We start from the raw sequence: 13914 nt of genomic DNA, 5'->3' as shown, positions 1-13914 counted from the left end.
CGACTGAATTAGGATGGGGAGAAAAGCATAGAAAATAAGGCGGAGAAAAAGAGGCTAAAAAAATATTTAAAAAAAATTAAAAAAGGGTGGACATGTGTAAAACATATGGGTTAAGTTACAGGGTGAGGTATTACATTTTTCACATCTATCCGTCACGGGAGGATATATTTGTGACAGTTTAGCTTTAGATGCCTGTCAAATGAGCCATACTATTGTCTCCATAGCTATAATACAGAACACACGATGGGTCCGCAAACATCGCTAAAATGGTCAATAACGCTGGCGCCATTGAGTAGAGATGGGAAAACAGTGTGGCGGTCAATGAGTTAAGGATTGCCACCTAGAACAGGGTTTCTGAACCCCAAGTTTAGATTCACATGTGGCCCAGTAGACAAGATTTTATAGGGACCTTTGACCTCAGATGAACCAATTAACTCATTGGTGGCCAATAACGAGTAAACTCGTGTTTCGCCGCCAACGCTTGAGTGCCAATAATGAGTAAACTCGTTTTTGGATCATTTGATCTCTTTCCTTTGATCCCCGTTCTAAACGGTCATCCGGATCAGTCTAGGTGTCCCTGGCTCATTTGCCTGTGTTGGAATTGTAATGCCGATCGAATCTCACCAGGTGGCAGTACCTACCTTTTGAACTCTGATAGAAAGGGATCAGTAGAGACAATGTCTGAACTGGACCGTCAAGATTCGCTCTGAGCAGGAGGAGCTCTTGCAGAGCAATCGCTAGGAGATCTGCTCGCCTCAAAACCTATAGCTTCCCGTAAACACGAGTAATTACATATAAACGAGTAATCGCGATCGCCGATGGGATCATTGGAATTATTCTTTTTGGAGTACCTTCTGGCTAAGGTAAGGACCCCCTATGTCTATTTTACCGAACCTGAAACCAAGCCTAATGGACCCGCATGCCACCCGGAAACGAACGGAGGGAACAACCTCGTTACTGCCCCCAGAATCACGGGGTCAAGGGCAAACCCAACCCCGTGGCAAGGCCGTAGCAGCGGAGCGCGAAGGAAGACCCAGACCCACCAAAGGGACTTGTTGTGAAGGATCAGATTAAACCGAATATATATATTTATTTATATATATATATTTAATTGTATTTGTATATCGTTTGATATCCCCTGTATATTCCTTGTACAATATGCACTGAATATCCCTTTAGTCTACTAAACAGCCCATAATAGTTTCATTCTACCATTGGACGAGAACCTGGCGCCAGGTCGCCATACCCCTAGGTCCAAGTTCAATCGTGCCGCCCAACATGTCGTGGCAAGCCCCGGTTCCGCGCAGGAATATGTCGGGCGAAATACGAATGGTACTATTTGTTCATAGCGCATATATATATGGCGCAAGTAAAGTAGAACTTTCTTTTAGTCCAGTTCTTTACCCTCCAACAGAGTGACAGACGCAAAGCCTCCCCACGACGCACGTGTGGTGTAGTAAGGCCTACTTGGCCCCAGAATAGGCATTGAGATATCGTGTAGATTAATAGTTGAATAGTCATAGTTTGGCACTATACCGTCGAGTTGGACGTATTCTATTAAGCTAATAATAGTCTATTTATGTATGGTGCATCGTTCGGTTAGAGTTCTAAAGTTATCAGTACCCCCATCGTTCCTGACGTTATCTGGACGCTTAACCAGGCTGGGCAGACCCCTAGTGGTGCTTGCATCCGAGGAGCTCCGGGCCAGGGCGACTGGACCTGTATATTGGATTACTCTACCCGGACGACGGCGAGCCTTCCACGGCTTGGATTATGCTTTGGGTGCTTTGATTATTCCATGGATAAAGGCCAACACTGCGGAGTGTTGGAACTACCCCCCGGAGAGGACTCCAGGTGAGACGGCGCTCTACACCAGTGAGGTCGCCTCACGTCTCTCCGTTGTGGACCGGCAGCTACCGTCCACCAGAGGGTCCAGCTGTATTCGTCTGCGGACCGAGGTTCTGTGGGCACCGTGTTCAAGACTTTGAATTCTCCCAAGACACCGTCGGCCAGATGGGATACCGCCAGCGGCTTCTCTAACCCCCCCCTCCTACTGTCTTACAACCAGCGGGACCCCCCCCCCCCCCCCCCTTAGTGTATCCAGCTATAATCATTTAAGTACCATCGCTATAGTTTCCTAAATATCCAGGTTGTATACTTACTCCCTGTGTAACCAGAGATTGGACATTCAATGTTGATTTACCTACGAATACTCATTTGCCATAAAAGTGCATATTTCAAATCATAAGTGTAAACAAGTGAACGTTGTATATACCTTTTGCTATATTAAACCTTCGATTTGTACATTTGTGTGGATTCGTTTCATCAGGTGGGAAAGTGTTCATCATACTTATATCATGTACTGGATGGCCAGAAGTTAAAGTACAAGAGGTAGTGGTATTAAATACCATATCTAACAATACAGTCAGGGAATTGTACCCCTCAGTTACAGGACTGGACCCCCTGGAACGGGGGCCCGGAGAAGTCCATGATGCCAGCATCAAGACCCCACCAGGTGGGCACTTTAGTGACCCCGCCCCCCACATCGCCAGCGTATTCGGACAAAGGCCCCTCATTAAAGCTTACTGCACCTGGTATTCCCAGGCGGTCTCCCATCCAAGTACTAACCAGGCGCGAACCTGCTTAGCTTCCGAGATTGGACGAGATCGGGCGTGTTCAGGTTGGTATGGCCGTAAGCCGAGCGGGCCCTGTCCCCCCAATAGTACACCGCCTGGCACACTGACCCTGCAGAACAGGCAGTCAGCATGGCCGTAAGCACACAAAAAAGGTTAACCAACGGAAGCAGGCAGCGCACCGGGGAAAAACCAGGCAACAGGCTGTTAACCCTAGCCTGGAGACTGCGGACGAGACAGGCGCCAGAGGGGACAGCTGAACACAGCCGCACCGGCGGAAGGGGCGTATGCTGGCGTTGTTGCATGACCAAGCCTCCATTTAAAAAAAAAAACACCCAGAGGGGTTGAGGCAGAGAAGGCTGACACGATTGGCAGACGTCATGAACGTGCAGGGGCACCCTCAACCGGGTAACCCGGGAGTTGACACTGCTCCCAACACACCAGGGAATCAACCACCTTGGTGTTACCCAATGCAGTGGTTGTTCCTATAACCCCTCAAGAAAAAACTCCAAAACACACCTGCGGGTATACACCGGCTATACCGCAGTACAAGTGTTTCAGTTTTCAAAAAAGGGTTAACCCAGGCCTACGGGTCGATGAAACATTACTCCGGACCGGGCCCGGCGATACGGAAAGCACAGGGTCACCAGAGGAGGTCAAAGACCACCCCAACAGGCCCCTCTTCGCCATGCGTGAGAGAGGAGCGAAAAAGAATGGAGAACCAGCCCCAAGCACACCGTACTTGGTATTCCCAGGCGGTCTCCCAACCAAGTACTAACCAGGACCAACCTGTGTAGCGGCCGAGATCTGACGAGATCGAGCGTGTACAGGTTGGCATGGCCGTAAGCCATTACGACAGTGCTGAGTAAAAAATGTACCCAACCAGGGTCTCCATAGCGCTTAACCCTGTGACACCCGGACCGACCTGGCATTTTTCCCCCTGAAAAAAGCCCAAGTCCCTCAGGGTACCAGAACAGCAGATCTGCATCCCCGGCGGACAACGGGTTCAACTGATCCGGACCAGCGTGACCAGAACCAGTCCCGTGCCCTAACCACGCCGATATGCCTACTCCAGGAGAAGGGGCAGATATGCGTGTTGATCTTAAACATGAAAAGAAGGCGCCACCCAGACGTTCGGGGCGAACCGCGCCCGGTGGCCCACCCCCAGGGCGTGAGACCCCTCTACATACGTTCAGATCCATTCCGTCATCATCCCCCAGATATGAACGAGAATCCGTCGACAACCAAAACAGGTCGTCGGAAGAGGAAAAACCTCCATCCCAGTTGCTCTATAAAAACGCCGTTTTAACCCCAAGCAACCAAGGCGTGCCAGTCAGTCGCCTGATTACAGAACACCCTGAGCTAGCACTATGCGTGCGTCGGGACACACCCACATCAATGAACAGGCTATTTAGACCTGTCATTGAATCCCCAAGGCGCCCAGGGGAACGACAAGAGGGGTGTGATACTTCCTAACTCCAACTCTTTTTAAAAGAAAAGAAGGAAGCACCAACAGTATGTATCCCAGTCTACACGGCCGGGGGTAAAAATTGTTTAAATTTTTACATTCCACCACCCTCCCATAGAGAGGAGACGGAAATCCCCAGAGAGACTTCCCACGCGAGCTGCACAGATTGAAAAGAATATATTGCACCTTGAGCCATGTAAAAGTTTGGTTTTAGGGCTCTCCGGGGAGGAGGCACTGAACCCATACACACTCAATAATCGAATTGAATCGAATACACACACAATAGAGTAGTACTCCTTCTTGAGGTTCCACTCACCTTATCAATCTGAGGAGGAGGCTCTGTACTCTGAGGAGGCTCCCTCACATGGAAGGAGAGTCCCAACTCACAGAAGGCCCGAATAGGAGCTTCGTGAGGAGGAGCCCTGACCACCCCCCGTTTTAAACAGATCCATCATATGGACCTGAACAGCACACGGAAGTCCTACCAACAGAGACGCGCACGGTGACGTACTCTATGGTGGGGGAATTTCTGCGGTGCACACGCCCAATATTCCAGGGTGTGGGGCCAGGAAACTCCCCCCCCACCCCTCACCCTGTAACGTGCCGAACCGCAACGTGACAGGAACCTTGAAGGACAGGTGGGTTTACCCCTGACCAACAGAAAAAAGGGGAGGAAAGGTTACCAGTTCACCCCTTTACGACCCCACACCCATGATACGATGTAATGACAAAAGAGAGTATGACACAGTCATAGTCAGCTCCATGAAGCGTCTAACACAGGGGTGTCAAACTCATTTTCACAGAGGGCCACATCAGCATTATGGTTGCCCTCAAAGGGCCAAAGACCGTATAAATGTTATTGTAATGTAAAATAAATGTAGCTACACATTTACATATTGTTAAACATGTTGTTTCTGTATTTATTACTTATTCAAGTTATACATATTGCATATGCATATGCATTTGCATAAATGTAAAAATATATGTTAGCTTATGTTATTTTAACAAACTATTTTAGTTTATCAGAACCCCATATTACTCCATCAATCAATGATTAAACCATTAAAGTAAATAACAAAGAAGAATATCATCAAATACAAGCTATCACATTAAGTTTGTTCAAAACCTTTTTGTCACAGTCAAGAGGGGCAGAACTAACAACTGTGAGCTGCAAAGAACACGTGGGACAGATGTAGCAGATGTTACAAAAACAAATGGCTGCACACAACCTTGCAGAGGCCATACATCCAACTAATGGAAGATAGTTTAATTAACTTTAATTAACAGATTGCAGAATGGGTACAGTACAGTACAGCTCAATACACACAATTGTTAAGGGGATGCAGACCAGAGAAAGACTTTCGACTTGTTTACATCAGGGTCCCCCATTTTCAATTCGTAATGAAATTGCTATTATGTGTCTGCATGAACACACAACTGTAACTGTACTCAAAAATAACAAAATAAGGGTTGTCTCAGTTCACAACTATATTGGTCAAGTTTTGGGTGGGACTTGTTTGCGTCCCTACAGCTTCTTATTCAATTGAGCGAGATGCTCGGTTATGTCACACAGCCAGTTTGCATCTGACAGTTCAGACAATATTTCTTCAACCCTTTGTTACCTATTCCGCCTGGATCTTTTTTGTATTTTGGGCTGTAAAATTGTCAAAGAATGTCTGAGGAGTAAGTGCTTTTGGCTTTTTTCCTTTGTTACTTCATCAATACCTCAGATGTTCAACATACATGTATGTGTAAGAATGTGTAATAACTAAGGCTGTCAAAGTTAAAGCTTTATTAACGCATTAACCCACAATTATTTTAACACTGCTATTTTTTAACCCAATATTAATGTAATTTTTTTTTTTTTTTTTTTTTTTACCTGAGCTCTTGGGGGGCCACATCAAATGACGTGGCGGGCCGCATTTGGCCCGCGGGCCGTGAGTTTGACACCTATGGTCTAACAGCTTCATACAGCGCATGTGCTAACCTGCTATCTGATTTTTACTAAGGAAAAAACACAGAATAGAGAGGGCTCTCCAAGAGCCCCGGTACCAAACTTACACATGTGCTTCTGTGGCCAGCCCAACCCAGTTGTAGGTCACATGACACACACAACCCATCATCACCTACAAATAATGGCAAAAACACTCTACAGAGGAACGCCGTTTTTCATAATGAGAGAATACATAATTCTCGATTAGTATCGGCCACAGGCCTTGCTAAGCACACACGAAAAGCGACCAAACAATTTTTTCTTTTAGGAAAAATAAAGTTTCTCAAGCAGTGTTTAGCACAACCTCAGCAATCAAGCTAAGGGTTACATCGTATCCCTACCACACAGTGACACAATGTAGTGCAACAACATGTCTGAGAGGAGGATGAAGAAGTCCCCAGGGAACCGGGGGGAAACACAAGCCTCCTACTTTACCCTTAATACGGCCAGTTGAACAGGTAAACCTGTTAATATGTGAACACACTGTTCATTGTCATTACAGGCTGAGAGAAGAATCATTCTTTACTCATATGTCACTAAGCATAGCTTCATAGGTTAGTTTAACCCCCTTAGTTGAGAGTGCTTGGTACAAGAACACACATGATGTTTCTCAACACAACAAACCAGATCCTTTTCACATCTGTAATAAACAACCCTATTTGCATGGAGAAGCTAATACCAGTGACAAGACAATTCACACATAACTCGCATTGTATCCTAAATGTAGTGCAGCAACACTCGTTTTGGAAAACATCGTTATTTACAAAACATTTAGAAGGGAAAGCAAGAAGAAGTGCTCAAGGTCTGGTCAGACCTGGCCTACCTTGAGCGCAGATCAAGCGAAACTGCAGCCTCTAACAAGGTACCGTAGTAAACACAGCCGTTCTGTGTTGTCGGCCTGGGCAGCATCGCCGCCCCATCCCGCCGCTCCGGTCCCCCTTGTTGACGCAGTCCTTGCCGTCCTGGCTCAGGGCAGGTTCGACGAACATCCTCTGTCAAAGATGACGTCGTAGTCAAGAGTGTTTAAAACATGTTATAATCAAAGCATGTTCAACAGTGTAGCATTAAGCTAACGGCCGCTCTAACCGTCGGGCGCTACCGCCCCTGCCCGCGAGACGCTGAGCGAACGCCGCACGCGACCAGAGGGGAGACTTCGAATCCCCCCCGCCTCTCCCCGTGAGGGAGAGGGGAGTTGGGAACCGCGGCGGCGCGCGAGGGGCCGTAGCCACCCCGCGCTGGGTCTCGGCCGATAGCAGCAAGCTAACGTTTCCTAGCCTAGCCTAGGTAGGCCACGACTAGCAGCAAGCTAACGTTTCCTAGCCTAGGTAGGCCACCTAGTGATCACAGCAGGCTAGCGCTGCAGCTAACAGCTGACTGGCTAACAGTAGGCCACCACTAGCACGTAAGCTAAGCAGCTATCACCTGAACTTGTACACAATGATATAACAATCACTCAGACAGGCCGCCGTTCTGAAACCCTCCTCACTTTTTAAGAGAAAAGAGAAACAAGATGTTAACACAGTTTTACAACGGTGATTTTACCAACACCCGACGGAGCCAGCACAATACCCAACTGGCCTGTGTAGCTGACTTGAACACAGATCTTCCGCTAACGAACATCCATGCCCATATTTCCTCGTGAGGGAATACTCTCATTTGGATATGAAAGACGGGGCCTACACGGTGACAGAGAAAACATCCACTTGTCCAGAAAACACAGGGATCACCAGTGTTAATGGTCGTGGCCCACTAGTTAACTTATAATGGGCTTCAGACCAAGGTCTTCCGCTGTTGCCTAAGAGGCTGAACAAAAGACCTTAATCTGGGGCCGGTGTTCATAAACATTGTCAGCCAGCCCCCATAGCACTAACAGACAAGTGGAGCCGCAAGCAAAACATCACTCACCAACCTGAAACCCACCGCTTCTCACAACAGCGGCGCGTCCTACAGTTCAGCTGTGTCCTGAAAGGTTTTACCGCAACCAGCCACAGCAAGGAACTGCAGTTGAGAGGCATGCAGCGGCGTGCTCCCAATACGAAAACCGGTGGAGGATTTTAGAATGATCACCATCTTCCAGACACTCCAGTGACGAAGACAATATCGCCGTATTTTCTCGAAAATAGTGAGAGAGAAAATAAAGATATGATGTCAACGTATCTCCTTGTTCTTCCTTTCCTCAGAGTAAATATTTGTCTCCACGTCAAGTGGGCATATGAGCAACACGTTGCTTGTGATGAAATTTGAGAAGGAGATGAGTGTGTGGCACCACCCCTGCTTATGTAGGTAATAGGGGTGTAACGATAAGCGGATACGTACTGTACCGCGTCAATGTGGTCCTCCGGTACAGTACGGGCTGTGCACCGTACGATTGCAACGGTATGGTCAACCTTTTTTTGCGGAACTTAAATCCCCCCGGCCCCATGTAATTTATCAACAACACTGCGGTCTGCTGTGAGCATTATAAAACAAACGTGTGTTTAACCGACCGTGAATTAAAGTGTCAATGCTGTTTGTCATTTTAACAGCAGATACTTTCTTAAATGCCATCGTCCCGAGAGAGGGGTGTTGACGGGGAGCTCTGATGGGTTAGCTTGCTGGTGTTATTAGCATTAGCTGAAGAGCTAGTTTTAGCTTAACGTTACCTTGGCTAAAGTTGGGGCTATTCATAATCCAGCAATAATGGCTGCAGACCTGCAAGCAAAGTACAGCAAGTTGGCACAGGAGTATTCCAAGGTAAATCACTTTTTCACCAGTAACGTTATATTGTCTTGTTTCCATCTAACGTTAGCTCATGCTAACTTAGCTCCCGCTAACGTGGTCACTGATCGACCTCTCGCACACAATTAATGACATGTTGCGGACAGCCATATCGGTGACAATGTTTAGCTTTTAGTGCCAAATGATAAGAGTCTGAGGCGGAGTCTCAAAAGAGAATGTTGAATATTTATTGTGCAAAAATCACAACAGATCCTCTGTGCTACTTCACCGGAGCCTTGACTGAGTAGGGTATATCTGCAGAGCCACTGGGTAGCGAGTGCAAAGTGAGTGGATCATTGAAGTAGGGTATATCTGCAGTGCTGCAGCCCCATAATACAGTATCATTAATCAATCACCTGTTGTTGAATAAATACCATTACTTTCTAGTTATTACTAAAAAACAGTATATATAAAACAGTAGCTGTATATATATAAAAAAAAAAAAAAAGTATAATTTATATAATTTTTTTTTAAATTAAAAATGTTTTAATGCATGCACTGGTATCCACTGTACCGAAAAAATACCGAACCGTGACTTCAAAACCGAGGTACGTACCGAACCGTGGATTTTGTGTACCGTTACACCCCTAGTAGGTAAGCGGATGGGGGTGTGGCCAGATGAATGCTGGCATTTAAAGGTACATTTAGAAATGTATTCAGTATATATATGCTGAAGCGAGATATATGCAATATGACGCTGAGCGGGAGCTAGTATGACACAGAACTACAATCTACAGTGTGTAGAAACAAACTCTTTTTTACATGTTGGACTAGAAATAGTGTCTGTCAAATAGCTATAATATAGAACATACAATAACTCCGCAAATATCGTGAAATATCGTAAAAATTGTCACAAAAAGCTGGCGCTAGCCAGTGCAGATGGGGAAAGCTTGTGGCCATCAAAGACTTAAAGATACAAAGAGCAACTTCTCCACACAAACAACACACACACACACACAGACAAACACACACACACACAGCTCAGACAACTGACGCAAACATCACAGAAACATGTGCACACACACGTACAGAAGGACACAGTGAATGTTTAACAAGTGACATTGTGACCACTAGGGGGGCGACAAATCGCCACTCAAAACAAACAAGATTTTCCAAAAACCTAAGCCTCTGCACGTAACAACATACAAAAATGCTTTACTGGCACAATCTCCTGCACAGTGTTGTCTCTTTCTCCTGGACAGTGTTGTCTCTTAGTCCTGGACAGTGTTGTCTCTTAGTCCTGGACAGTGTTGTCTCTTAGTCCTGGACAGTGTTGTCTCTTTCTCCTGGACAGTGTTGTCTCTTTCTCCTGGACAGTGTTGTCTCTTCCTCCTGGACAGTGTTGTCTCTTAGTCCTGGACAGTGTTGTCTCTTAGTCCTGGACAGTGTTGTCTCTTAGTCCTGGACAGTGTTGTCTCTTAGTCCTGGACAGTGTTGTCTCTTAGTCCTGGACAGTGTTGTCTCTTAGTCCTGGACAGTGTTGTCTCTTTCTCCTGGACAGTGGTGTCTCTTAGTCCTGGACAGTGTTGTCTCTTTCTCCTGGACAGTGTTGTCTCTTTCTCCTGGACAGTGTTGTCTCCTAGTCCTGGACAGTGTTGTCTCTTAGTCCTGGACAGTGTTGTCTCTTCTTCCTGGACAGTGTTGTCTCTTAGTCCTGGACAGTGTTGTCTCTTAGTCCTGGACAGTGTTGTCTCTTAGTCCTGGACAGTGTTGTCTCTTTCTCCTGGACAGTGTTGTCTCTTAGTCCTGGACAGTGTTGTCTCTTAGTCCTGGACAGTGTTGTCTCTTTCTCCTGGACAGTGTTGTCTCTTAGTCCTGGACAGTGTTGTCTCTTAGTCCTGGACAGTGTTGTCTCTTAGTCCTGGACAGTGTTGTCTCTTAGTCCTGGACAGTGTTGTCTCTTAGTCCTGGACAGTGTTGTCTCTTAGTCCTGGACAGTGTTGTCTCTTTCTCCTGGACAGTGTTGTCTCTTTCTCCTGGACAGTGTTGTCTCTTAGTCCTGGACAGTGTTGTCTCTTAGTCCTGGACAGTGTTGTCTCTTAGTCCTGGACAGTGTTGTCTCTTAGTCCTGGACAGTGTTGTCTCTTAGTCCTGGCCAGTGTTGTCTCTTAGTCCTGGACAGTGTTGTCTCTTAGTCCTGGACAGTGTTGTCTCTTAGTCCTGGACAGTGTTGTCTCTTTCTCCTGGACAGTGTTGTCTCTTAGTCCTGGACAGTGTTGTCTCTTAGTCCTGGACAGTGTTGTCTCTTAGTCCTGGACAGTGGTGTCTCTTAGTCCTGGACAGTGTTGTCTCTTAGTCCTGGACAGTGTTGTCTCTTTCTCCTGGACAGTGTTGCCGTGACAACAATAATAGACTGGTTTCTACTACAAACCTTTCTTGATGAACAGGGTCTCACAGCAGCTGGTCTCAGGGAGGTTTTCACACTCAGTTCCTGTAAAGAGACGCCACTGCAGCTCCAGACACAGGCCTCTATAATACAACTAATCATTCACTCAAATTGACAAGATAGAACCAATAGAATTGCCCCAATACACTATAGTAGTCTAAAAACCTGGCCAAGCTACAATAAAACACAGTTTATCATTATATTATTATAGTATTATAGTTCATATCAGTCCATTCACTTCTGGCTAATAGCCAGACCCACAGTTCTGGCCGTAGCATATGACCAGAGAGAGAGAGAGAGAGAGAGAGAGAGAGAGAGAGAGAGAGAGAGAGAGAGAGAGAGAGAGAGAGAGAGAGAGAGAGAGAGAGAGAGCAAGAGAGAGAGCAAGAGAGAGAGAGAGAGCAAGAGAGAGAGAGAGAGCAAGAGAGAGAGAGAGAGAGAGAGAGAGAGAGAGAGAGAGAGAGAGAGAGAGAGAGCGAGAGCAATACAATAGAATGGAGTGCATTAAAAACTCACCAAACGTCCAAGAGGAAGGAGACAACCGTGGAGTTGACGAAGTTCATCTGCCGAACGACTGTCCTCTAAACTCATTCACTCTCAATAACTGTCAAACTAAATGTGCAAGACTGTTTAGGGTTTTTGGGACGTGTCGTGAGTATTGTATTTTGTGCTGAAGTGCCCCTTTAACTGTGCCCTTCTTTGCATCAGAGGAAGCTCAACAAATCATGTTAAACCCAGATTCGGCTCAAACAAGGGACTAAACACGTTTCGCAATTATGCCACATCAATGTGGAACGCCCTACCCAAAGCTGTAAAGGAATGTGAATCCCTACCCACATTCAAAACCGCTCTTAAAGAGCACCTACGGGAGGCTGCAATTCGAAACTGGCCACCGTAAATGCCCAAAACCCCCACCACCTCCTAATAGACAGTCTCCTCCCCACCGCATGTATATATTCCCTCCCCGCCGTATGTATATTTCTCTCCCACCCACCCTCCCACCCCCTCCTAATGTACAGTCCCCTCCCCATCATATGTATATACTCTGTCAGGATCTAGGGGTAACAGTACTGTATATTTGAATACCGTTTAAGTCACAAATGTATCAGTACTAAATATGTACATATATAGTACCTATATGTCCCTATGCCATAAATGTCATGTATGTTGAGTATGTCATAAATGTCTATATGAATTGAAAATGGGGGACCCTGATGGAAACAAGACAAACGTCTTTCTCAGGTCTGCACACCTTAACAATTGTGTGTATTGAGCCGTACTGTATTGTACCCATTCTGCAATCTGTTATATAAAGTTTTCATTCCTTCATTCATTCATTCAGGACGGAGGAGGGAGCCATGTGTACGTAGACGCCAGCCCCCTGCGAGGGTTCACAGCCTGGGGCCGGGAGGAGGAGGAGGCGCGGCAGGAGGCGGGGCAGGAGGCGGGGCAGGAGGCGGGGCAGGAGGAGGCGGTCCTCAGCATAGCTCCTCCCACCAACTCCAGCTGCGTGGAGCTGCTCAGCACAGGAAGCTGGGGGCGTGTCCTGTGTGACGTCAGCATGTTCTACATCTGTGAGTTCCCCAAGAGCAGGAGAAGAGGAGGAGGTGTGACGACTGCTGTGGTGGCAGTGTCATAACTGATTGATTGATTGACTGATTGACTGATTGATTTACTAGTCGATTGATAGATAGATAGATAGATTGATTGATTGATTTACTGGTTGGTTGGTTGATTGATTGATTGGTTTATTGATTGATTGGTTGATTTACTGGTTAATTGATTTATTGATTCATTCATTAATTGCTGAGCAGTAGTTGACTGATTTATTTTTTTCATTTTCACTTGATAGTTAAAAGAATATGGATTAGTTATTTTTTATGGCATGAACCTTTTACACAATTGTTTACTGTACATGGTCTCTTTTTGGGAGGGGGTGTTTTTTTGGGGCATTAAAACATTGTTTAAACATAATCAGAGGATCTGGTGTCATGATTTGATGATCTTAGTTTCCCGTAGCATGGGCCTCCTTCCCGCATTTTCTGGTAAAAAGTACAAGAATGAGAACAGCAGGGGCGGCTGGGTGGCGCAGCGGAGAGTGCGCTCGTCACCAATGCAAGAGACTCCGGTCTCGAATCCCGGTGTCAGCGTTGCCTCCGGCTTGGGCCAGTCGTCATACTATCTCAATTGGCGTAGCGGGTGGAAGTCGATGGGTGGTAATCTGGACGTTGTGGACAGCGACTCCTACAGGTCGGTTGGGGGACGCCTGCACAGCAGAGTAGCGGGTGTAGTGTGAGCCTCCCATGCGTTACACCTCGCCAATGAGAGTCCGCGCTGTCTGGTGAAAAGATGCGACAGGCTGCCTCCTTGTGTACCGGAGGGGACACGTGATGCAAGGCTTCTATCCTCCCTACGACTGACCAGTGGGAGGCATAGTCGAGCAACGTTCAAAACATGGGGAGGGGAGAATTGGAAATACGAAATTGGGATGTGAGAAAAATAGAAAATAAGGAGAAAAAGTGGATAAAAAAAAAGAATGAGAACAGCTGCTAAACGCCATGTGGTGTGATGTATCTGTATCTGTATCTGTATCTGTACATGTATCTGTATCTGTACATGTATCTGTATCAGTATCTGTATCTGTATCTGTATCTGTATCTGTACATGTATCTGTATC

General features: G+C 46.4%; 1 protein-coding gene across 1 annotated transcript in view; it reads left to right on the top strand.

The window, feature by feature from the left end:
- Positions 1 to 12876, top strand: part of colec10 (collectin sub-family member 10 (C-type lectin)) — a gene marked incomplete at its 3' end in the record, with an annotated part of 80601 nt that extends 67725 nt beyond the window's left edge. Inside the window, exon 7 of the mRNA XM_084335955.1 lies at positions 12580 to 12876. Coding sequence (XP_084192081.1) covers positions 12580 to 12876 — 297 coding nt within the window. The remainder of the gene's footprint in view (positions 1 to 12579) is intronic.
- Positions 12877 to 13914: the final 1038 nt, after the last annotated feature.

The sequence above is a fragment of the Notolepis coatsorum genome (assembly GCF_963971535.1).
Source record: "Notolepis coatsorum genome assembly, chromosome: 19".
In the NCBI taxonomy this organism is placed as follows: domain Eukaryota; kingdom Metazoa; phylum Chordata; class Actinopteri; order Aulopiformes; family Paralepididae; genus Notolepis; species Notolepis coatsorum.
The sequence above is the reverse complement of the archived record's forward strand: the minus strand, read 5'-3'. Positions and strand labels throughout refer to the sequence as shown.